This window comes from Bos indicus, chromosome 4, assembly GCF_029378745.1.
Source record: "Bos indicus isolate NIAB-ARS_2022 breed Sahiwal x Tharparkar chromosome 4, NIAB-ARS_B.indTharparkar_mat_pri_1.0, whole genome shotgun sequence".
Classification (NCBI taxonomy): Eukaryota; Metazoa; Chordata; class Mammalia; order Artiodactyla; family Bovidae; genus Bos; species Bos indicus.
Window position 1 is genome coordinate 104,091,050 of NC_091763.1, and position 25,854 is coordinate 104,116,903.

Genomic DNA, 25,854 nt, shown 5'->3' on the forward strand with positions numbered 1-25,854 from the left:
CCTGTCTCAGGTCGACCAGATGAAGAAGGATGCTGTGTTTTTTTTTTTAATTTTTAAATTATTTTTATTGAAGTATAGTTGCTTTACAATGTTGTGTTAGTTTCTATTGTGCAGCAAAATGAATCAGCCATATATACATATATATATATATACACACACACACACACACACACACCAGGGTCCTCTGCCCATGGAATTCTCCAGACAAGAATACTGGAGTGGGTTGCCATTTTCTCCTCCAGGGGATCTTCCCAACCCAGGGATCAAACCTGTGTCTCCTGGATTGGCAGGCAGATTCTTTACCACTGAGCCACCAGGGAAGCCCAAATATACATATACTCCCTCCCTTTTGTGTTTCCTTTCCATTTAGGACACCTGGTGGTCCAGTGATAAGACTCAGCACGTTTTTAAGCATCTTATGGTGGGTATCAGGATGGTTTTTCAACCAGTGATTCTACTGTGGGTCAAAGGGGAGGTTGACCCAAACCGGATCTGACAGGGCAGGTTGGTGTTGAGAACCCTGGGCTATTCTCTCTGCTAGGACTAGGATAGGGAGCACCAGCCAAGAGATGTGGCCTGAGAATGAAAAAATCCGATAGCTGTGATTTCATAAAAACGTATAATCCTTGCTGAGCAAGGGGAGAGAGAAAAGAACGAAGACACAAGGATACGGAAAGCAAGAGAGCAGAACGCCCATCCGGTGGGAGAGGGCAGGACATCACGGATGAGGGCTCTTGTAGGGATCCACATGGCAGCACTGTCCAGCTCAGTGGGGCGAAGTGGCCTCGATTTTGGAAAGGCCCATAAATGTACTCTTCCTTCCAAATAGCAGGATTCTTCTTCTCCTCCAAATTTCCCTAGAGCTTGGTGCAGTGCATGCACACTAAGTCACTTCATTTGTGTTTGACTCTGCAACTCCATGGACTGTAGCCCGTTCAACCTCCTCTGTCCATGGGATTCTCCAGGCAAGAATACTAGAGTGGGCTGCCATGCCTTTCTCCAGGGGATCTTCCTGACCCAGGGATCGAACCCATGCCTCTTACGTCTCCAGCCTTGGCAGGCAGGTTCTTTACCACTAGCGCCACCTGGGAAGCCCAGGGCTTGGTGCAGCCTGGAGCAGAAACCCCTTCAGGAAGGAACAGACAGAAAAGGCACCCTCTCCTGGCTGGCTCCGCCTCTTGGGTCACGGGCCTCCCCTCTGCACCTGACCCAGAAAGCCCAGGGAGGAAGCTGCAGGAGGCCTGACTCACGCAGCACTCAGCCGCTCGGATCACGGGTGGGCAGGGCCGCGCGTGATGAATCACTGAGAGCCTGACTGCTATTCTGAGCGCCGCCAAGGACACGGATGCTCTTGTTCTCTCCTTCCCTGTCTGGCTGCCAGGAGATGAGCGCTTTAGGAACTGAGTATCTTCATTTTTTTTTATATAGCCCAAGACAGAAACTATCTAACACTTTCTATGCTTCCTGTGTCCCCTTCTCAATTCCTGGAAATCACCCATAGGAGAAAAGGACCAAGAGCCAGCTCTGTCCAAGCCCAGCGAAAGCAACCTTGCTGAGAATCCATCCCAGGGAGGGGCCGGGGAGGAGAGGGCACACCTCGTGGAATTTCCCAGGTGAATTACCTGGCTGTTTATTTTGATTAAAAGTGCCCAAGAAGTATGTAATTTTAAGTTCTAAATTCTATTAATACGAGGAAAAATCAGATTGATACCTACAGCTCTATAAGTGCACAGCACTGGGATTAATTTCTCGATTTTTCAGCTCCTTTGCAGTCCATGACTAAAAGTTACAAAGACAGACAATCACAGGTGACGGTGAGAACATGGAGAAACTGGGATCTTCACAGATCGCTGGTGGGGCTGTAAAATGGTACAGCCACTTTAGAAAACAGTTCGGTAATTCTTTATGTTAAATATAGTTATGATATGAGCCAGCAATCCCACACCCAGGTATATATTCAAGGGACCTGTAAACATATAGCCACACAAAAACTTGTACACAAATGCCCCTATCAGCATTACTCACAGTAGCCAAAAAGTGAGACTAACCCAAATGTCCGTTAACTGATGAGTGAATAAACACGTGGTAAATGCATATAATTCAGTCATAAAAAGAAACGAAGTACTGATATTATACATACCACAACAGAAATGAGCCTTTGTCTCAGGTGTACCTGTGGGATATTTGTTTATTTAGATTAGGTGAAAGAAAAAACAGATGTTAATGTATAATAGTGTTTGCTGGACTTCCCAGTGGTTAGGAATCTGCCTGTCAATGCAGGGGACACAGGTCAATCCCTGGTCCAGGAAGAGTCACATGCCATGGGGCAATTAAGACCGTATGCCACAACCATAATTGTAAAAAAAAGACAAAAAACAGTGCTTGCTTTGGTAGCACATATTTTCAAATATAAATAATGTAGCTGCAGAATAAAAGCACAAATTATGTCAGTAAATATAAATAAGCCAAACATTCGAGAGGATTAGATTAAATCACCATTTTTTAAATTTATTTTTAATTGGAGGATAATTGCTTTACAATGTTGTTGGTTTCTGCCAGACATCAACATGAATCAGCCATCGGCACGCATACATCCCCTTCCTCTCGAACCTCCCTCCCACCTTCCACCCTATCCCACTCCTCTAGGTTGTCACAGAGCAGCGGGCTGAGCTTTCCACTTCATACAGCAAATTCCCACTGGCTATCTTTACATATGGTAGTGTATGTTTTCAATGCTGCCCTCTCAGTTCATCCCATTCCCTCCTTCCCCTGAGCACCATGGCCACAAGTCTGTTCTCCATGTCTGCGTTTCTGTTGCTGCTCTACAAATAGACTTATCAGCACCATTTTTCTAGATTCCATATATATATATATACGTTAACATATGATGTTTGTTTTCCTCTTTCTGACTTAGTTCACTCTGTATAACAGGCTCTGGGTATCCACCTCACTAGAACTGATGCAAACTCATTCCTTTTTAGGCTGAGTAATATTTACCGTATGCTGTTGCTGTCATTCAGTTGCTAAGTCGTGTCCAACTCTGCAGCTCCACGAACTGCAGCACACCAGGTTTCCCTGTCCATCACTATTTCCCTGAATTTGCTCAAACTCTTCTCCACTGAGTTGGTGATGCCATCCAACCATCTCATTCTCTATTGCCTCCTTCTCCTCTTGCCCTCAGTCTTTCCCAGCATCAGGGTCTTTTCCAATGCACCAGTTCTTCACATCAGGTGGCCAAAGTATTGGAGCTTCAGCTTCAGCACCAGTCCTTCCAATGAATACTCAGGGTTGATTTCCTTGAGGATTGGCTAGTTTATCTCCTTGCAGTCCAAGGGACTCTCAAGAGTCTTCTCCAGCACCACGGTTCCAAAGCATGGGCAACACTCACTTCTCAAAGTGATTCAGAAAGGTTGAAAACAGAAATTATATTACTTTAGGACAGTTACATTAGGCAAATCCAAACAAAGAGAATATCAGACATGGTTCAATTCAGAGACAAAAAGCATTGAACCAAAACAAAACCCTTAGCAATACTCAAGGGTGCAATTTATAGTCCAATTATATAATGAAAAAAAATATATACAAATGTACTTTCGTTAATATGGTATGAACATTTATAAATGAAAAATTATAAAAGATATGAGAAGAAATACATACTGATAATAATCACTTTTCTCAGTTCACTAGTAAGTAGACAAAAGGTATCTAAGAGTATGCTGCTAAGTCGCTTCAGTTGTGTCCGACTCTGTGTGACCCCATAGACGGCAGCCCACGAGGCTCCCCCGTCCCTGGGATTCTCCAGGCAAGAACACTGGAGAGGGTTGCCATTTCCTTCTCCAATGCATGAAAGTGAAAAGTGAAAGTGAAGTCGCTCAGTCGTGTCCGACTCTTAGCGACTTTAGCGACCCCATGGACTGCGGCCTACCAGGCTCCTCAGTCCATGGGATTTTCCAGGCAAGAATACTGGAGTGGGGTGCCATTGCCTTCTCCGATCTAAGAGTATAGAAGCTTTCAGTCTCAAAAATAAGATCAAATTGATACACCGAACTCTGTAGCCTGAAAACAAACTACACCAAACTCTGTAGCCTGAAAACAAACTACATTTTCATTCAAGTCCTGTGGGGTTTTAATTTAGGGAGGTGATTGAGTCATGACAAGAAGAGGTCAAAGCCATTGAAAGATTTCTGTTACTCACTGTTCCTGAAAGACGGGCACACCGCACCCACAGGGCCACCCAAGGAAGGCCACACAAGGAAGGAAGCACACAAGGAAGGAGCTAGACCAGGAGACGGAAGGGGCTGGGGAACCTCAGCCAGAGCCTTTACTGTGTTTCCTGGAGGCAAGGCAAGACACGACAGGATAAGCAGGTTAGGACTGTCTAGTCTCTATAATTCTGGCAGGCTTTGGGAATGGCTGTCTCCTAGCTGTTTGGCACCTGGCTTTCAGTTGACTAGGGAGGGGGAGAGACTGGCTTGGTGTGTAAGAGTCTGATAAAGGGTGTGGCTGGTTTGGTGTGCGGGCTCAGGACCAGACTATTTGCATATGAAAAGTGGACTGCAGGGCAAGCCCTGTGCCAAGGCTAAGAGCTGGCTAGTCCTGGGAGGGGGGCTGTCTCTGCCCCGAGGCCACAAATGCCAGAGCATCATACAGAAAATAAAATACAATTAAGATAGTTGGTCTTCTGATGAATGGACACCAAATAGACAAATCCAGGATCTAAGAAAATGCAGCCTCAGAAACATTATGCTTAAGTGAAAGGAGCTAATCACAAAAGACCATGTATTCCATTTATATGAAATGTCTACAGTAGGCAGATCCACGGGTACAGATGGTATCTCTGACTCAGTGGACATGAGTTTGAGCAAACTCCAGGAGATGGTGAAGGACAGGGAAGCCTAGGGTGCTGTTGTCCATGGGGTCGCAAAGAGTCAGACATGACTGAGCAATTGAGCAACAGCAGCAGGTACAGAGGCTTCCCAGTGGCTCAGTGGTAAAGTATCCGCCTGCAGTGCAGAAGACACAGGTTCCATCTCTGGGTTGGGAAGCTCGCCTGGAGAAGGAAATGGCAACTCACTCCAGTATTCTTGCGTGGAAAAACCAACGGACAGAGGAGCCTGGCGTGTTACAGTCCATGGGGTCGCAAAGAGTAGGACACAACTTAGCGACTGAGCATCCACCACAGAGACAGAACGTAAATCATAAGTTGTCATGAACTGGGGAAAGCAGAGAACAGAACTTAGAATGACTGCTAAGAGGTATGAGGTTTCTTTGGGGATTGATGAAAATGTTCTAAAATTAGATAGACTTGTGACTATCCCTAAAACCACTGTTCAATTTTTTAATTAATTTTTATAGAAGTGTAGTTTCTAAACGACTATATATTTTGAAGGGTGAGTTAGATATATGCAAATTATATCTCAATAAAGTTGTTATTTTTTAAATATATATGGACTTCCTTAGTGGCCCAATGGTTAAGACTCTGCCCTTTCAATGCAGTGGGTGCAGGTTTGACCCTGCTCAGGGAACTAGATCCCACAAGCCACATGGTGTGGTGAGGAAAAAAAATCAGCAGAAGAGAGGTATCACTGCTACTTACCCTCAAATCTCTGATGTCTCAGATTTTCTAGTTAGAGATGAGGATCATGTAAGATATCAACATTAACCCAGGAAACAAAGAGAGTCCCCTTTGGATAGCTGAACAGGAGAAAAACAACACAAAAATACTGTTTAGAAGGATTATTCTAAGAGTTGTGCATGGGGCAGACTGGGAAAGGGAAGACTAGAAGGGGGGACACTAGAAATAAGGCCCTTGAGAATAATTCAGGTAGAGGAAATTGACTTAGAAATCAACAAGATGAGTTCGAAAAGCAAGCCAGTTATATAACCGATTCCCTTTGCTGTACAGCAGAAACACAAACAACATTGTAAATCAACTACACATCCCAATAAAAATGTTAAAAAAAGAAAAGCAAGGGGGAAAGAATCAGTAACACCTGGAGACCGTGGACGAGGAGCGAGGAAAAGATGCAGCAGCAAGTATCCTTAAGCTGTGAGCCTGGGGCTGATGGTGTTGCCACTGCTAGTTCAAGTCAACTCAGGAAATGTGAGAATTAGGGCTCAGTGGAAATTCTCAGTCACTTAATGAGAGAGCCCATTAATGAATAAGGATCAAAATGTGCCTTGACACCTAAGCTTACCCAGAAATGTTTCAAGCAACTTATTAAGCAAGACCAGTAGGAGAGTATGTGGGAAGTAGCTTTGCCAGGACTGGGGTGAGAAAATGAACTCTCTTACTTTGGGCTGCTGGCAGGACGTCGGGGTGATCACCAGGCAGTTTAAGATTGGAAAATGAGTAATAAATAGGGGCTAGTGAGAAAAATCTGGTAGTCGTCGGGAGGTTTTAGGAAAATATGAAAAAGTGAACCGTGTAAAAGAAGTACCGGAACAGGCACAGAGAAAATTAAACATTTAAGTCCTGCCTCCCATGCACCTTGCACTGTAGGAGAGGATTTTTCAAAATGGTGAGAAGGTACACCTGACTTGCTAGAGTTTTGCAGACAGGTGATGACAAAACTAAAAATAGAGTATGAACAAGTGTCTGGAACACAGAAGATGAAACAATTTTGTCTGGAGAGTTCTCTTAGGATTGAGGATTAGGAAGAAAAGGGGGAAATCAAAATGGAGAGAAACCGAATTCAAAGAATAAGAAGGTAGTTACAACATCAAAAGTAGAGAGTGAAGATGGTCAGCTTTGATCAGGAAGCAACAGCAGGGAGAATAGCTTCAAAAAAGATTTAAGATTAGAAGCATAAAAGGCTGAAAGGGAAAGGTGGAAGTTGTCTTCAATATATCAAGGGAAAATATAGACCTGTCTTGCTTTCAGTTCAGTCACTCAGTCGTGTCCGACTCTTGCGACCCCATGGACTGTAGCGCGCCAGGCTTCCCTGTCCATCACCAACTCCCAGAGCTTGCTCAAACTCATGTCCATCAAGTCGGTGATGTCATCCAACCATCTCATCCTCTGTCGTCCCCTTCTCCTCCTGCCTTCAATCTTTCCCAGCATCAGGGTCTTTTCCAATGAGTCAGCTCTTCACATGAGGTGGCCAAAGTATTGGAGTTTCAGCTTCAGCATCAGTCCTTCCAGTGAATATTTAGGACTGATTTCCTTTAGGATGGACTGGTTGGATCTCCTTGCAGTCCAAGGGACTCTCTCAAGAGTCTTCTCCAACACCACAGTTCAAAAGCATCAATTCTTCAGCGTTCAGCTTTCTTTATAGTCCAACTCTCACATCCATATATGACTACTGGAAAAACCATAGTTTTGACTAGACGGACCCTTGTCAGCAAAGTAATATCTCTGCTTTTTAATATGTCTAGGTTGGTCATAGCTTTTCTTCCAAAGAGGAAGTGTCTTTTAACTTCATGGCTTGAATTTAATTTCACTGTTGTTTTGGAAGGGAGATTTAGGACCACTGGAAGAAACTGTTAAGATTTTCGCTCAGTAGAACTCATTTTCTAATGAGAGCACTCCCACAACGAATAGCCTCATGTGGGAGGGCCTGGCTGGGGGGCGCATGGGTAGAGCATCCACTCAGAGAACTGATGTGGAAAGCAAGGGTGAGAATCTCACCGGAGGCCCAGAGAACTGACAAACTAGGGGGTGGCGGAAGATGGAGAGCAGGTAATCAAAAGGAGTGGAATTTAGAGTGACGTCAAGGCCTCCGTTCCTGTGCAGAAGAGAGACCTGCCCAAGCAGAGAACCTCTAGACAGTCCTGATCTTTCAATGGAACAGGCAGGCTGTGTCGCCAGTGGTGATAAGAGGCTGGTGGGGCGGGGATGGGGGCGGGTGGGTGGACTGAGAACTTCTGAGGGAATGACTAGCCAGGAGGGTTTCAAAGTCAATGGATGTAAAGTAATAATGAAATGAAGCCCCCGTGCCACTCTGACAAGTGCAGTGGGCAGGGTCTTTGGAACTTTGTCTCCCCCTGCTGAGGCCAGAGGTGTGAGCAACTGAAACGAGGAAAGGAGCCCCAGAGCAAAGAACAGTTTCTTTGGGGGGTTGGGGGGTAGAAAGAGGAAAATACAAATGCTGATTTTCATTAATCGCCTCATTAGTTAGATCCTGCAGCATGAAGTGAGGTGCTGTGCCAAAGCCAAGCAGCAGACACATGTGGGAAGGGGGCCGGCACTGGTCATCTCTGGGGCCACTCTGCTAATGTTTTTTGGGGCTTTCCTGGTGGTCCAGTGGTTAAGACTCTGCGCTTCCACTGCAGGCGGATGGGTTCGATCCCTGGTCAGGGAACTAAGACGGCTAAAAAAAAAAATCTTGCTAGGCTTTTCTCTAAAAGGCTCTTCTCTTAAGTAACCCACCCCTTCATCCAGACGCTGTTTCAACAGCCTGAAACTGACTGCAGAGACCAAGAGCGGGAGCTTTGGCTTTCCCTCAGACAAGGCACAGGCTTGAATTTTCAAAGTTCTAATAAATTGTCTTCTCTCCAAGACCTTGTTCACAGAATCATCATCTTTAGGAGAACCGACCTAGTAATGCAAACGAGGACGAAACCTCTCTCACACCTGAGGGCATTTGGGGAGTCTGCCTGCAGCCCCTACTTCAGTCACTGCTCCTTCCTCCCCCAGCCCCACCCTCCTGGCTCCAGAGCAGTCTCTCTGCCTTTTGTAACCTCATTAACATCTTCATCCCGTGCAACAAAGGCAAGTTATGTATGCTACTCCTTAGGTATTATTTTTTTAATGAAATCCACAGCAATAGTTAGGTTCCTGAAACTCTCTATGGTGAGCCTCGGAAAACAAACAAAATGCTAAGTAAATAAGCAAATGTGCACATACACAAGTACAATCATATCCTGATGTCACTCTTCGGGGTGTGGTGATAACTATTAAACAAGCTGAAGGCCTTAGAAGTGCTCAGATAAAAGGCTTTACCTAAACCCAGTTATCCTATTACAATCCACAAGAACATTTTCATCCAAAGGGATGGCATTTTTACGAGTATTTCACTGATGATGAAGTTATGACAACTTCCTTGGGATTCAAGGGGATTTAAAATGGTTGCAAATGATTTTGTTACTTGTTATCTAATTTCTGAAAGGACAAAAAGGAAAAATAAGCTATTTCTTTAATCGGAGGGCAGTGGCAGATGAGAAAAAGCTGACTCATGCCACTTTAGATGCAAGACTGTAATTCAAACTGAGTTAAACATTCATTAGAAAGAAGGGTGGGGTGGGGGGCGGGGGTGCTTCCCTGGTGGGTCAGTGGTAAAGAATTGGCCTGCCAGTGCAGGAGACGCAGGCTAGATCCCTGGTCCAGGAAGATCCCACGTGGTGCAGAGCAACTAAGCCCATGCAGCACAACTACTGAGCCTGTGCTTCAGAGCCCATGCTCTGCAACGAGAGAAGCCACCGCAATGAGAAGCCCATGTACTACAGCTAAAGAGTAGACCCCGCTGCTGCGCCCAGAGAAAATCCCACACAGTAACAAAGACCCAGCACAGCCACAAATAGATAATCCTAAAAAAAGAAAGACGAGTAGGGGAACTCCCTGGTGGGCCAATGGTTAGGCCTCAAGAGTTTTCATCGCCAGGACCCAGTTTAATCCCTGGTTGGGGAACTAAGATCCCACAAGCTATGCAACTTGGTCATGAATAAAGAACAAGAAGGGTAAGAGTAGTGACCGTGGTCAAGAGTAAGGGGTAGAGCTGGCGCAGGTGGGCTCGTGACAGCATCACCTCCACCAACTCCAGGGCCGAGAGGAGGGAAGACCAGAGTCTGTTGGGTAGGAGATAGTCCCGAGCCTCAGGCGGAAGGACCAGGAAAGAGGGAAGAGATGCTTTTTAAAAAGGCAAACCTGGAGCGCCGAGGGGCACTCAGCCCAGCAGCAGGAGCGAGGCAGAAAGCAGTCTTAAGACAAAGCTTCGCAGCATCTGGCCGGCCTTTCACCTGTAGGGCTGGCTTTTGCACAGCATATACCTTGGAAGGTATACGCTGTGAGCTTTTGCACAGCATATACCTTGGAAGGAAGCCTAGGACAAGATTCAAGTCAAATGAGAAAAGGATGTGTGGCATCACAGAAACCAACACTCATGTCAGAAGACCTGGGTTCTGAGTCAGTCCTGCTGTCAGATACTAGATGTGTGTCCCCGGGCAAACCTATGAGCTTCTCAGAGCCTTAGCTCTCCAACCTAAGGACCAGACCCATCACGGGCCCTCCTACGTCACAGCAGGTAAGACACAGAGATGGACAGGAGGGCACCTGTAAAAGTCGTGTGAAGGAAGGAAAGCAAGGAGGGAAGGAGGGAGGAAGAAAATGAGGCCAGGGAGATGAGAAGTTTAAAATAAACAAATAAAGGAGGTGCACACACATGAAGCATTGTTCTGGTGATGGCGGGAAGACCACACCCCTGGGGCTTAAGCACAGAATGCCCTTTCAAATATTAGTCTTGACGTACACATACATTTGTATATAGTTATGTGTGTGTGTGCAGTTAAAAGTAACACATAGTTTTATATATATATACATATATATTGATGTACACATACATTTGTATATAGTTATATGTGTGTGTGCAGTTAAAAGTAACACATAGTTTTATATATATATACATATACAGTCACCTAGAATTATCTATAACACATATATAACAATTTAATTAATTTGTATTATCTGTGTTCACACATATAAATTTCATACAGAATCTGATTTATTCTGGATATATGCTGAAAAAAACTTGGTCATGGGAAATGATCGGGACATTTATAGAAAAGGAAAAGGAAGATGGGGCTTCCCTGGTGGCTCAGACAGTAAAGAATCTGCCTGCAGTGCAGACCAGGTTTCGATCCCTGTGTTGGGAAGATCCCCTGGAGAAGGGAACAGCTACCCACTCCAGTATTCTTGCCTAGAGAATCCCAGGGACAAAGGAGTCTGGCAGGCTACAGTCCACAGGGTCACAGAGGCAGACATGACTGAGTGACTAAGCGCGCCCACGTGCGCGCGCGCGCACACACACGCGCGCACACACACACACACACACACACACAAGGAAGATGAGCCTGAACCTGTACAGAGGCCACGTGGGAAGGTACACCAGCTGTCTTGATTAAATGGCTGCTGCAACCTTGGACATGGACTTGATTCCTTCATGTTCACAATGTAACTGAGGAAATGACAACTTAACCAGAAACAACCAGAGAATAAAATAAGGCAGTAAAACTACTCAGCCCGGGCAGACTTCATAGTCTACCTGTAATGGCTCAAGAAGTTCAAAGGAAGCAAAGAGCATTAGAAGGGGTAAACAGGAAAAGCTCCATGGAGATTAACACATACACAGAACTATATATAAAACAGATACTCTGGATAGCACAGGGAAGTCTACTCAATATTTTATAACAACCTATAAAGGAAAAAAATCTGAAAAGGATACACACACACAAATATATATATATATATACATATAAACTGAATCATTTTGCTGTACATCTGAAACTAGTACAACACTGTAAATCAACTATACTTCAATTTAAGTAACCTGGCCATTCACTGCAGGAAGCAGTGTCCTAGTCAAAGCAAGAGGAAGGGCAAGGTTCGGGGTCAGGAAGACACACCCACGAGACTCCCTTTCCACTCTCTTTTTCCTTCCACCTTTTCCAACATGATCAACATTTACTCAGCACCAACCATGCGAGGAACTAGGCACTGGAGAAAACAACCAATAATCTCCTTGGAGAGTCAGATATAAAAATAGGTAAGCAGCTAAGCACCAAATAAGTAATCTTACGCTCACTACCAAAAAAAGGCGAGACAGTGGATGCTCGTAAGGCTGGCTGGGGAGCTGTTCTTGGACCACATGATGCTTGGCCAAGACTTGAAGGAAAAGTAAGACTCAGAAAGCAGAGAGTTAAAAAGAGGTAAAACGGACAGAAAGTGTGAGTCAACACAAGACGGTAAGCACTACAGTGTGAGAGTATCAGTACTTAACTACTGACCTGTACACTTAAAATGGTTAAGAGCATACATTTTATGTTACATGTAGTCTATCACAGTTAAGCTTTTTTTCATCTAAAAACAAAACCAAAAAACTGGTACATCCTTACAAAAAAAAAAAAAAAGACATAAATACTGCCATTTGTAGCCAAGTAATAGATGACTGGGCTTCCCTGGTTAGCTGAGCAGTAAAGAATGGTTTCCATCCCTGGGTTGGGAAGATCCCCTGGAGAAGGAAATGGCAACCCACTCCAGTATTCTTGCCTGGGAAATCCAATGGACAGAGGAGCCTGGCAGGCTCCAGTCCGTGGGGTCGCAAAAGAGCCAGATACAACTTAGCAACTAAACAACAGTTAAGAGGACCAGTCTGATTCTGTAGCAAGTTCGTGTAGAGGGACAGTGGGAGAGTCAGTGAAGAAATAGACAGAAGCTAGGCTGTGGGAAACCTAGGCAAACAGGTACATCCGATTCTCTCAACCAAGGTTTCTAACTTTGTGGCCCAAGGATTGGCTTCAAGTTTTGGTCCACGAACACCCTGTAATAAATCTTATTTTCTCCTCTTTAATAATTTTATCATTTTTGGCTGTGCTGGGTCTTTGTCACTGCGAGGGCTTTTCTCCAGTTGTAAAGCACAGGCTCCAGGGCTCACAGGGCTCTGTAGTCGCAGCTCTAGAGCACAGGCTCAATAGTTGTGGTGCATGGGCTTAGTCACTCCACAGCACGTGGGATCTTCCTGGATGAGGGATCGAACTTGAGTCTCCTGCACTGGCAGGAGCCACCAGGGAAGCCCCCTTGTAACAAATCTTGAATGTTTGTTTATAAGTGCATTTTGATCTGGGGAGGGGGTACATGGGTTTTGGATTCTCAAAATGGCTTCTGACTTAGGAAAACTTGAAAACCATTCATGAAGGCAATTGGCAGTGTGGTCTGGGTGGGGACAGGATGGGGCCTGAGGCTACATAAGTTGAGCTCACTTCCCTTGAGACTTGCTCTTAACTAAACACCAGATAGTATTATGTAAACAGGTGCAGTACCTCTCTTTAGGACTTAACAGAGCTATTGTTAGGTTCTAAGAACAGCTCTCTGGGAAAGCTGGTGACCCCTCTTATAGAAACTAGCAGAGGATGAGCAGAGAAGAGAACCCAGTAAAAAAAAAAACAGGAGGTAAGGAGATTCAATACACTGAAATGCCATAAAAGCCAAAGGAAAAAAAGTCCTGGAGAAGATGAAGGGGTTACCAGCATCAAGTTTAAGAGGAGGATTAAGAAAGGAATGAGAAAAAAAAGATCGCTAAGTTCTATGACATTCCATTGCACTGTTTCTGTAGTGATACAGAAAAAAAGGTCAGAGGTTAAGGGTAAGATATCCAAATTAGAATACTTGGGAGAGCAGAGAGAGGTGCTGTAATTATGACATGATAATTATGTCAGAGCATGAGACATAAACCAGGACTGTCTTGGATGAATGGAAATACAGTTAGTTCCTTAGCTGAGGAGGAAGTACAACAGCCAGGAAGGCAGCAGATACCATCTGTTAACTCAAAGGACTTGGTCTTGAAAAGGAAAATAGGACATAAGTCAGAAGAACTAGTCAGGATAAGAAAGGGCTGTGTCAGCTACCTATGTGGGAGATGGGAGGACGTCGAAGGTTGAAAAGGAGAAGGAAGGAGTAGACAAGAACAACTTGTACCCTCTGTCTCGCTGAACATCACAACACACAAAGGGGCGGGCCCTCAGGACACTTGTGTGTGAGTGTTGACTGTGGGGACCATTCTCCAGGAAGCGGCAAAGATTAGAATAAGCCAGAGTGGAAAGGGGCCTTCTCCCTTTGAAACGACAAGGAAGGAGAAAGGGCTTCCCAGGTGGCCCTAGTGGCAAAAAAACCTGCCTGCCAATGCAGGTGATGTAAGAGACGTGTGTTCGATCCTTGGGTCGGGAAGATCTCCTGGAGGAGGAATGGCAACCCACTCTGGTATTCTTGCTTGGAGAATCTCATGGATAGAGGAACCTGGTGGGCTACAGTCCATGGGGTCACAAAAAAGTTGGACACAACTGAAGCGACTTAGTACGCACAGGAGAAAAGAAAACACCACGTGACCAGAAAAGGCAGGCCAGAGCACTCTATCAGAGATCGAGGCCTCAGAGAATGCTTTTCCAAACTAGCCTTCATGACAGCCTTTTCTTCAAGGGAAAACCATAAGAACGTGAGGTCGATTCTTATGGGTTCTTTAAAGCTAATCTGCACGTAGACTGCCAGTACCAGAACAACAGGCAATCCACCCGTAGTGCAAGATATAATTCATTCAATGCTAAGGCGTTATTTTATTTATAATTTCATTGCAGGTACAGCTTGGGGGCTACAGAAAGGTCAGAGGAATACTCGTCCAGCTAAGTTTAAACTGGGGCAAGAAAACAATGGTTGGTGTCAGGATACGAAGGTGTGACCACACTGATTACATGGCAGGGGAAAGGAAATTCTCTCAGCCAAAGGTCACCAAGAGGCTAAATAACCAAAATGGGCTTCATCCACAGATGATTCTTAAACTACAACTAGGCCACTCATCCAAACTCGGCACAGTCCTGCACAAAGGAGGAGGGGAGGCTTTCTCAGAAGGCAGCAGACACAGGCCTGTGCAATCCGGCAGCCCGGCGGGGTCAGTGGCTGGTCAGCCGGGGACACTCAGGAGCAGGGACTCTCCAGGCGTGAGTCATAACGCGGAGGTCGGAGTATAAAGAAAATAACCAGACAGATATTTATTATAAAAGTCAGTTTATTTTCCCTTTCTGTGTTTCAAAAGTTTCCCTTTCTGTCAGTAATGAGCAGTTAACTGATTGGAAGTCTGCTTGATTAAATAACATTAACAAGTTCATAAACACACATTTGAGAGTACAAAGCAAGAGGTTGAAAATTTTCCCCTAACTCCATGTAAATTAGGCAGCCCTCAAAATTGCACGTTTCACCTGCTCACTTTCATAATTTAAAATATATATACAGGATGACCTTAAAATATTGATAATTAGTATAGAATTCACAGCCTTGAAGATGTATATTCTACAAACATCTAAAGAATAGATACCTAGATACATCTCAGGCCCTAGTAATCCACTGTGATTCAATGTCACGTACTTAATGCATAGAAGGCCAAATGGTCTTTCCTTTTTCTCTAATTCTAGTCTTCTGCTGAGGTAACACAAGGAACCCGGTTATGACAGAGACCGAGCCTCTGAAAATAGGGCTAAGCCGACTGGCTTCCTAGTGGATCCTAAAAAGTTCCCAGAGAACAAGCCTGGGGTTGAGTACTTCGGTTATAAATTACATCCTGGAATGTTCACAACTGAGGTACCTCATGGTCCTTGACAGGAAGCCAAAAGACTTCCAGGAGTTGAAGGTAATTCTGAACGAAGATGGAGGAGAACAGCTGACAATCACTGGAAGATATTTCTGCTTCCGGAGCTGATCGACTTCAGAGCAGACACAAAGTAACTGAGCCACTCAGCACGTAGTGTGACTTTTCCCACTTAAGAGTTTAACTAAGGGATTCTCTGTCCAAGACAGGCTTACACTGGGCCCCGCTGGAGCGCTGTACCAGGATGTGATGCTTCAGAGATGAGCTGCTCTCTGTAAACCCATGACCAAAGCAAAATGCGGCGATCCTTTCTATTCGTGGAGCGTGTCGTCGCTACAAACCAGGCACGACTGTCGCGTGGTCACTCAGCTTTCCAGGATGGAGGACAAGGGTCCAAGTTCAATAGAGCATTTACGGTTAAAGGGATGAACCTCCACAGGCCAACAGAGTTGCTGGCAGATTCACAGGCCATTCAGTACATTCATGGAACAGCAGCGATAAATAAAAATCATTAATTCCTGTAGTGTAGAAAAAACAACCCAGCCTTCACTCTGGTCAGCATCTCCGGGGGCTCACACTGCTGAAAGAGGCCTGACAATCTGAGGTTATATTGGAGTTCTTAAGACAAACCCAAAATAGGGTGAATTAAGAGAATAAGAGTCCTGATGTTCTTTTGTGGGTACCAGTCACTCATTCAACACTCGAGTTTGTCGTCTTTGCATAAGAGAGCATGTTTCCCTCACTATTAATGGTGAAATAAACAGAACTGTGCAACTTGTCTGTGAAGAGAAAAAGGGCATTAAATGTACAGTGATAATTTAATTCTGTTAGTGCTTCATCGTTTGAACATAATAATGAATTTGGACTACATTCTTTTTGACTTCCTACAAAGATAATTCTTAATCTTTATTGAAACAGAAAATGATTTTGAAAATTACAGTTACTATAATAAAAAATGTAACATTACAGTCTCTTCAAAAAAAGAACCAAATGAAATAATTTGCTATAAGTAGAGCAGAGAATTGATACTGGAGCTCAGATTTCAAACAGCGTTTCTTCGAACAGATTCCATTTTCCATGACAATTTCTGGTATGATTAGACCAGCAGGTACATCAGGAAGTAGCTCCCTCTGCTTAGGGCGGATATCAGAAGAGGAACACAGAGTTACAGGGCCCAGCCTTTAGGAGCCAGAAGCAATGAAGCTGACGGAAGCATCCTTTGTGATGGCAAAGAACGTAAGCCTTAAGGCCGCTCGCTCCAGGGGACTGCAGGTGCTGAGCTGTCTCCAGGGCCCCTTGGACAGGCTGGAGGACAATGTCTGGACTTGGGCAATGGAGGCTGCCTCCAATTAGGATGCTCTCAACTGAGGGAAAGGATACTAAATACACCCTCTGGTGCACGAAGCTGTCACCAGACTCTCCAGTGGACCAGTCTCGAGCACTGTGTCTCAATAACGTGGTGAGAACACATCACGTGCTTTTTCAACAGACAGCAATGTTTTAAAAGCACAAGGCTTTATTTTGTTTTGGCTGCTTCCCAGAAAATACAGAGTTCCAGCCAAGAATATCTAAGGTGCAACAGATATTTTCTCAAGAGACTCAAGGTTCATTTTAGAACTCAAACGCCACAGTGTTAATTATAGCAATGCTTCTTTTTTAACCCTACGTGGTTTGGCATACACATTTCCTTCAGAATTCCCAAATTATACTTAGTGACAAAGAGTACCCTGGAAGAGTACCCTGATTAACAGGTGGGGATGTAAGTCTCTCACCATTTTTTCTGGAATCATGAATGACAATACTCATTAGACTCAGGTCAAGGGCAAACCTAACAGCCCTTTCCTTCCTTGAAAAATGAATGTGTCTTTTAGAATAGTAAGATGCTACTTTTCACAAAAGAATCTTTAAAAGCAGTCAGCAATGTTGCTGGTTTAAGAAGTGATTTAACCTAACTGTAAGAAGAAATGAACTACTGACACCTGCGACAACATGGATGAATTGCAAAATAATTATGCTGACTGGAAGAAGCTGACAAAAATATGGAGTGTGTAATTCCATGTATATGAAACTCAAGAAAATGCAAAGTAGTCTACAGCAATAGAAAAGTGGACCAGCAGTTGCCTGGTGCAGAGAGGTGGGATGGAGGAGAGAGGTGGGGCACAGGCATGACAGAGGGGCTGTGAGGAAACTTTTGGGAGTGACGGACACCTCCTGCCCTGATCCGGATACTGTTTTCACAGATGTGTATGGACATATGTTAAATCTTCCTGAATTTTATATCTCAAATACATGCCATTTATTTTAAGCCAATTATTCAACAACAAAAAAAAGACTACTTTGAGTGTTAAAACAACAAACAAACAAACAAAAAAGTGATTTAAGTAAATGTTTTGAACTCGTTTAACTTGAAAACTACTAGCGAAAAGCTTCCCTGTTGGACTAGTGGTTAAGAATTCACCTGCCAGTACAGGGGACACAGGTTTGATCCCTGATGTGGGATTCCACATGATGCGGAGCAAAAAGGCTGGGCACCAGACCTACTGAGCGTGTGCTCTGCAACAAAAGAAGCCACTGCAACGAGATGCCCACACACCGCAACAAGGAGCTCCTGCCCACCTCAACTAGAGAGCCCACGCAGCAGAGAAGGCCCAGCACAGCCAGAGATAAGTAACAAATACGCAAATCTTAAGGAAAAAACTACTAGTTTATAAAAAAAAAGAGGGGGCACATACATACCATAAGAATGAAAAAGTAGAAAACCCACATCCATCCCAGGTTGTCCTGGATCAAAGACACCAAATACTAAAAGGGAAAAAAAGAAATCACAATATAATCCTTTATAAATTAATAAAATGAAGTGGCTAAAAAGTAGATGAAACGTGGCTCTTCTAGAAAATGAGAAGGGAGTCAGGGTGTGTATAACGTTTTGCGGTTTGCAGAGCTCCTGCATATACGTGCTCCTAGTAAAGCTTTACTGACAGCCTTCGTTTGGTAAGCTGGCAGAATCCAAATAAAAAATAGAATGGAAGGCCTAAGTCCAAGAGGTCTATATTTTTTTCACTTTGCTATTAAGAGAGAATGATGAACAGCCTCAAGCCACTTCTGTTTAATCATCACTTCTTCCAGTGACAGGTACTATAACTGATGCTTTTAAAAATAGTTCATCTTTTAAGTATACCACTCATTTTTCAACTACACTATTTGCTCACAGGATTACTGCATGACTTTGACACTCTACAGCATATTCTTTTATTTTCAATTACTAAAAAGTATCCAGTAGCTTTTAACCCATTTTTTTTTAATTATGGTAAAATACATATAACATACAACTTGCCATTTTAGCCATCTTTCATTGTACATACAACTCAGCAGCACCAAATACATTCATGACTTTGCACAACCATCACCACTACCTATTTTCAAACTTTTTCATCAGCCCAAACGGAAACTCTGCACCTATGAACTCTCTGCAAGAACTCTCCATGACCCGTCTCCTCAGCCCCTGACAAACTCTAATCTGCTTTCTATTCCTATGAATTTGCCCATTCTAGATATTTTGTGTTAAGCAGAATCACCCAATATCTGTCCTTTTGTGTGCAGCTGATTTCACTCGACACAGTGTTGCTACGGTTCATTCATGTTGTAACATACATCCACCCCTTTTTAAGGCCGAATAATATTCCACCGCATAGATACACCACATGCTTATCTATTCATCTATCCGTGGACATTTTAGTTGTTTCCACCTTGTGGCTATTATGAATAATGTTGCAATGAACAATGGCAAACAAATAACCGAAATTGTCTTCAAGTCTTTGGAGTACAGCATACCTGGAGCGGAACTGCTGGGTCATGTGGTAATGCTTGCCTTTTGGAGGAACCATCATAGCATTTTCTACAACAGCTGTGTGGTTTTACATTCCTACCAGCACTGTATGGAATTTCTCCACCTCCTCACCAGTACTTACTACTTTGTTCTGCTGCTGCTGCTGCTGCTAAGTCGCTTCAGCTGTGTCTGACTCTGTGCGACCCCAGAGACGGCAGCCCACCAGGCTTCCCCGTCCCTGGGATTCTCCAGGCAAGAACACTGGAGTGGGTTGCCATTTCCTTCTCCAATGCATGAAAGTGAAAAGTGAAAGTGAAGTCGCTCAGTCATGTCCCATTCTAGCAACCCCATGGACTGCAGCCCACCAGGCTCCTCCGTCCACAGGATTTTCCAGGCAAAAGTACTGGAGTGGGGTGCCATTGCCTTCTCCGCTACTTTGTTCTACTTGGCTTTAATTACAGACATCCTGATTAGGTGTGAAGTGGTAGTTCATGTTTTTCCTTTGCATTTCCCTAAGAGAATAAGGATGCTGAGACTCTTTTCAGGGGTTCATTGACCATTGGTACACATCTGTCATAAGGAGTTGTCCCTATGTTTTCTTCTAAGGGTTTTATTAGTTTTAACTCTTAAAGTTAGGTATATGATCCATTTTGAGTTAATTCTTGTACGTAATGTAAGGTAAGGGTCCACATTCATTACTTTGCAATGTGTACATCCAGCTTTCCCAGCACCTTTTGGTGAAGAAACCACTCTTTCCCCAATGGTCTTGGTACCCTTCTCAAAACTCAGCTGACCACTGACACGATCATTTAACCCATGTTCTTTGATCACATTATTAGTAAAATTTTTAAGTGGGAGAAATTAAAGGAGAACAACTGAGTGATTTAGCCTGGACAGCCTCATGGAAAACAAAAAAGCAGAGCTGTAATCACCCATGAGAGGAAGCACAGTGGCCCTCCAAACTCTCTGAATGCTACTTTATCTTTTAAATAGCTTTACTGACATATAATTTACATAATACTAAGCTCATATCACTCAATGGATTTTAGTATACATACAGAGTTGTGCAACTACCACCATAATCTAATTTTAGACCATCTTCGTCACCCCAAGAGAAACCCATTAGGAATCACTCTCCAGACCCACCCAACTCAAAGCAACCACTAATCTAATTTCTTTCTCTATAGATTTGCCTATTCCGGGTATCTCATATGAATGAAATCACATAAATAGGTGGTCTTTGGTGACTAGCTCCTTTTACTTAGCATAATAGAGTTGAAGTTCATCCATACTGTAGCATCTATCAAACCTTCATTCCTCTTGAACTGCCAAATAATACTCCATTAGATGGCTGGATGGCATCACCAACTTGATGCACATGAGTTTGGGTGAACTCCGGGAGTTGGTGATGGACAGGGAGGCCTGGCGTGCTGAGATTCATGGGGTCACAAAGAGTCAGACACGACTGAGCGACTGATCTGATCTGATATGAATATATCATATTTTACTTATCCATTCATCGGTTGATGGATGTAAGGATGTTTCTACTTCTTAGCTATTATAAATAATCATTTGCTGTGAAACACATTTGTGTAAAAATGTTTATGTGGACGTTTGTTCTCATCTCTCTTGGGAAAACACTGCAATTTAACCTACTGAACCCCCATTGTGTGTCAAAATCATATCATGCATTGGGAACGCAAAAAAGAAGGACACAGCGCGGTTCTATCCTCAGGGAAGGCAGAGTCTGATACGGGGGATCAGTCAGCCAGTCAGTGTGAAACACCGCGGCAACTGCTCTACCACAGGCGCGTACCAACTGCTCTGGACACCAGCGGGAGAAAGCAGTGTTTTTCTTGGGAAGTCAGTGAAAGGCTGGGAGAACAAAGCTATTCAATGTGAATTTGGCGAGTGCTAGGGACCAAGTTTATAGAATTTTTGTTTTCATTTTGGCCACACTGTGCGGCATGTGGGATCTTAGTTCTCTGACCAGGTACTGAACCTGCGCCCCCTGCAGTGGAAGTGAGGAGTCTTAACCACCAGGCAGAGTCCTAAGTTTTTAATATTAAGTCATGAAGTTTGGGGTTTTATACCTCAAACAGTAAGAAATCATTCAAAACTCAACACACCAAAGGAATGAGTAAAGCGAACAATGATTTACTCCTGATTCTGCTTCTAAAACCGTGAAAGTCGGTCTAATGCTGACCCCAAGTTCCTAGTTAGGGATCTTAAGACTAGCGGGCATTCTAACTAGAAAGAAACTCCTTGAAATGCTAATTATAATCCATCCATCTGATTAATGAAGAAAACATTAGCTAAGAAGGAAAACCTAAAATACAGTCATTTCAAAAAAGACTGCCCAATACCCTTTATATGAAGACATCTGAACAGGTGGCCAATAGCATTTTGGCCTGTTCCTACTCCAGAGCATGGCAAGAAAACACAGTTCTCTTACCTTTGCTAAGTGTTCTTTTTCCCCTTTAGTTTCATAATCAAATAAGCTAACACCCTGATCCTATAAATCGCTCTTTCTACAACCATTCAACAAGTACCTGAACGTCTCAAGTGTGCCAGGCACCCTCCCTAGGACTGGGGCGACAGCAAAACACAACACAAACACTGCCCTCGTGACGCGCATCTCACAGCGGGAGAGACAGTAACAAATAAACACGCGCTACGTGACCAGAGAGAGGTATGCGTGCAGTCGGTGGACCTCCTGCAATGGGTTTCCCAGGTGGCTCAGTGGTAAAGAATCCACCTGCCAGTGCAAGAGATGCGGGTTCAATCCCTGGGTTGGGAAGATCCCCTGGAGAAGGAAATGGCAACCCGCTCCGGTATTTTTGCCTGGGAAATTCTATTGTCAGAGGAGCCTGGTGGGCTACAATCCATGGAGGTCACAAAAAGCCGGACACGGCTAACTGAACAACAACAATCTCCAGCAACGTCTGTTCTTGTATTAACTACTCACAATCAGATACCAGTGATCCACCCCCATTAAGCAAGCAAAGCATCAATCTTCAAGGCCATCTAATGACCTCAGTGTCAAAACTACAAGCCTTTTTCCTTCCATTCTCTGTCTCCTGACCTCTCTTCATTTATGATCTGAGTAACACCCCCACCCCTCAAATTCTGGCTTCTGTTTCTGTGACCACTGGGCATCCTCTGAGGTTTTGCACATATTTTCTTTCCCCATTAAACATCACATCACTGCCATAGTTTCACATATTTTATCCATGCAGTTGATTCTCAAATCTACATTTTACAAAATTAGCACTTAATGACTGAGAGTGGTATACCCCAGGAGCGACAAATACTCATGACTGTCCCAGAGAAACAATGCCTTTCTGAAGCTGAATGAAAGCAAGAAAGATCAATTTGAATGGTTCTGACAAGGACTTCCCTGATGGTCCAGTGGTTGAGACACCACGCTTCCAACGTAGGGGGTGCAGGTTCGACACCCAGTTAGGGAACTAAGATCCCGCACGCTGTGCAGCACAGCCAAAGAAAGAGAGACAACAGTTCTGACTACCTACAGTAGGCCACTCTTAACCTGGAAGATCCAAACTTTATAGAGTGCATAGGACTCGCCAGGATGGCTTGCTGAAATACAGATCCCCAGGCCCTCACTCAGTGAGTCCACAGTAAGCTAAGTGTTCTGTACTTTAATGAGTTCCCAGATTGATTCTGATGTAAGACATTTATGAACTGTCTTTTGAAACACAGTTGTAGGAAGCACAGGCAGCATCTCAGGGCAGCTGCAGCGTCCATGGCAATTTCTGGTGGGGGTCAGTGGCAAGAATGTGTGTATGTCTGCGTTTGGAGGGTGGGAGAGCTGGGGCCTGCGTGTCAAGTGCGCGGTAATGAGAAGCATGTGTCTCCTGGCCTCCCTGAAGTGCCAAGTTCAGGCTGGAAGAGGACGCGGTGGGCAGCAGGGACTGAAGGATCTGTCTGACCAAGTGTTCACTTCTTTCTAGACAGGAAGAATCTGAAGGTAAAAGTGGAGAGGACGAACTGATAAATGTCGAGGGGCCTTCCATGTTAGGTCACTAAGAACCCAAGGCTTTTAGTACAGTGCACTACAGCACAAGAGCGCCACCTACCGTGGCCCTGCAGGCGGGGGCAGGCCCTTCCACCGCTAAACACTCCCTGTCCAGCCCACCCCGCCCTCTCACCTGGCCCACCGCAGCTCCAATGCTCCCGGTTCCATCAACGATCCCAGTGACGGTCGCCAGAGCCTCACTGCTCCCCTGGATCAGCTCCTGACGACCCAGGTCCGCAGAAATAGCAGAGCTAATCATATTAGAAGGTCCACCAATAAAGAACCCTAAAGTCAGAAACAGAACAGGTTCTTATTAAGACACTACTCGTAACAACGCGCTAGGAACCTACTGAGAATTACATAAACTCTAATCCCAGTACTCTAACTGGTATGTTGGAGAGAAACAGAAAGAAGGGGGCAAAGTTACCTGTAAAAATGGAAACTCCCCCGGATGTAACATCTTAGTTAGCATCCGCTTTCCTTTAGAAAACAGACCTTTCTAATCCGGTGAAGTGTGCATTCCCTGACAACTGTCTGCACTAGTTTATCAAATTCTATTATGGCAGAGATGAGTCAGAGTATCTAACTACCCAAATTCAACCAAACAGTGAGAAAGAGAGAGAGAGGAGAAAAAGCGATTTAAACGGTGCAAGGGGTTCCATCTGCCACTGTTCTCGGTGAGGCTGCCACAGGACTGAGCACGGTCAGGGCCAAGAGTCTCACAGAGCAGCAGCAGCTTCAACTATCCCATGAGCTCAAATTTAAGAACAGGAGTTTTTCTATAACAGGGTCCCGTGTGGCATTCAACTGATTCATCTGGGGTTCAAGGGAAGAAATACTGACCAATTCCAACATAGGAGGAAAAACCAGCTATACTGGACTTTTTGAAAGTTGGTGAACTGGTTTCCAACATGGCATTCTTCCTACACCACTTCCGGGAGTGATATGAGAGGGTGTGGGCCGCAATCAAAAATGGGAGGAAATCTCTAAGGGACTGCTTCTGCCACACCAGGACTGAGGCGGTCACGTGAGAGCAGAGAAGCAGGATCCGGGGGAGGCATCTTTCCTTTTACCACCTGAGTTTTCTATAATTAAGGCTTTAGAATAACTCAGCTTGAAGGAGCAATCAGTTTCCTTTTTCCCTTTTTATTTACAGAGGAACAAGACAGTGAAATGGAGCCTGTGCCGTACCTGTGACAGCCATCAGAAGCGCATTGATGGACTTGTCGTTTGGAGAACCTGCAAGGAAAGACACAGGCACGGGGTGATGACGTGAGGAGCGCAGTACACGTGTCTCCACCGAACAGTACACACAGGCCTGGGTTCCCATGACCTCACAGATCTCCCGGAGATAGCAAGCAGATACAGCTCCATCACCACCTCTCCCGACTCTTATGTGTAATGTCTGCCTCTGGCTGGTGCTCAAGCTACTGTGACTTCTAAAAGCTACAGGAAAACTCCTATCTCAGCAGCATCTTAAGGGACAGATACCAAACCTGCTAATTACCATCTTTCCTCTTTTGAAATCTTGTCCCTTTTATTGTTTTATTGGCTCGAATGCTGCACCGCTGGAGCCTACCCTTGGACAAAGCATATACACTCCCAAGCAAGCTTTTAAACAAACCAACAAAGCAAAAGAGATGCCAGTTTCCTCCCCAATGCAAATAAAACTACGTAATGATACTTTTACCGCTGTTCACAGGACAATACAAAGATCCCATTTATGCCCTGGGATCTTTGTGGCTGGTCTCAACCACCTCCCCAGGGCTGATCACTGACTCGAGGCAAGTAAATGCCTTAGTTCTAAGAGATGAGGCAAACAGTTTAACTTCAAGGAAATACTCACGACTGTATCCAACCAGGGACCCGATGGCCAGAAGCAGACTGAGAGCTAACACCGGCGCTCTCTTCTGTAACATGTCGGAGATGAAGCCTTGCAGGGTTCCACCTTTCAGCACAAAGAAGTGCAACCCAATCAACATCTCGAAATTAGCTTAGTTACCTGACTCTTGCTTACCACGTACCCTCCACCCGCTGGCAGGATCCTAACCCTGGTCTATCCAACAAGACAGCTGACTCTCCTAAAAAACCTCCTCCCTAATTTCCTTTTAGAAAGATAATCTGTCAACTCACACGATGGCAGACGGGGACAGACACCACCAGTCAGACACCAAAATCAGGAAAAAGCATCAGACCCACCCTCACTGTTCCTTGCTGTTTTCCCTTCCCCGATCAGCTATGAAGCCTTTTCTTGCTTTCCCCCCGCCCCGCCCCCCCCGCTTTTTATTTGAAAGATAATTAATGAGACTGCGTCACAGGTTACGAGTAGTAGTGAACATAAATATTCACTAAAATTAAATGCAGCAATTATGGTTTGGCAAAAACTAATAGGTCAAGATGTTTAAAATAAATTTATGTGGAGGACTTCCCTGGAGGTCCAGTGGCTAAGACTCAGCAATCCCAATGCAGGTGGCCCAAATTCAATCCCTGGTCAGAGAACCAGATCCCACATGCCGCAACTGAAGAGTTTGCATGTGGCAGCTAAAGAGCCAGCATACCACAATGAAGACGGAAGATCTCGAGTGCTGCGACTAAGATCCAGCGCAGCCAAATAAATAAATAAATAAGCAGTTTAGAAAAGAAGA

The 25,854-nt window shown here is 44.5% G+C and overlaps 1 protein-coding gene across 11 annotated transcripts in view; it reads right to left on the reverse strand.

The window, feature by feature from the left end:
• Positions 1–2,482: 2,482 nt before the first annotated feature.
• SLC37A3 (solute carrier family 37 member 3) overlaps positions 2,483–25,854 on the reverse strand; it is a 69,407-nt gene continuing 46,035 nt past the window's right edge. For 3 of the 11 annotated variants that reach the window (XM_070788242.1, XM_019959180.2, XM_019959176.2), the window contains 5 exons: positions 25,056–25,157; positions 24,401–24,448; positions 23,343–23,494; positions 18,081–18,146; positions 16,215–16,477 (listed from right to left, as the gene is read on the reverse strand). In XM_070788242.1, the coding sequence (XP_070644343.1) occupies positions 16,319–16,477; positions 18,081–18,146; positions 23,343–23,494; positions 24,401–24,448; positions 25,056–25,157 (527 nt within the window). In that variant the 3' untranslated portion in view covers positions 16,215–16,318. Of the gene's footprint in view, positions 5,214–5,596; positions 5,695–14,750; positions 16,124–16,214; positions 16,478–18,080; positions 18,147–23,342; positions 23,495–24,400; positions 24,449–25,055; positions 25,158–25,854 lie in introns of those variants that run through there. The other 8 variants (XM_070788244.1, XM_019959178.2, XR_011566330.1 and 5 more) reach the window with 7 other exon arrangements.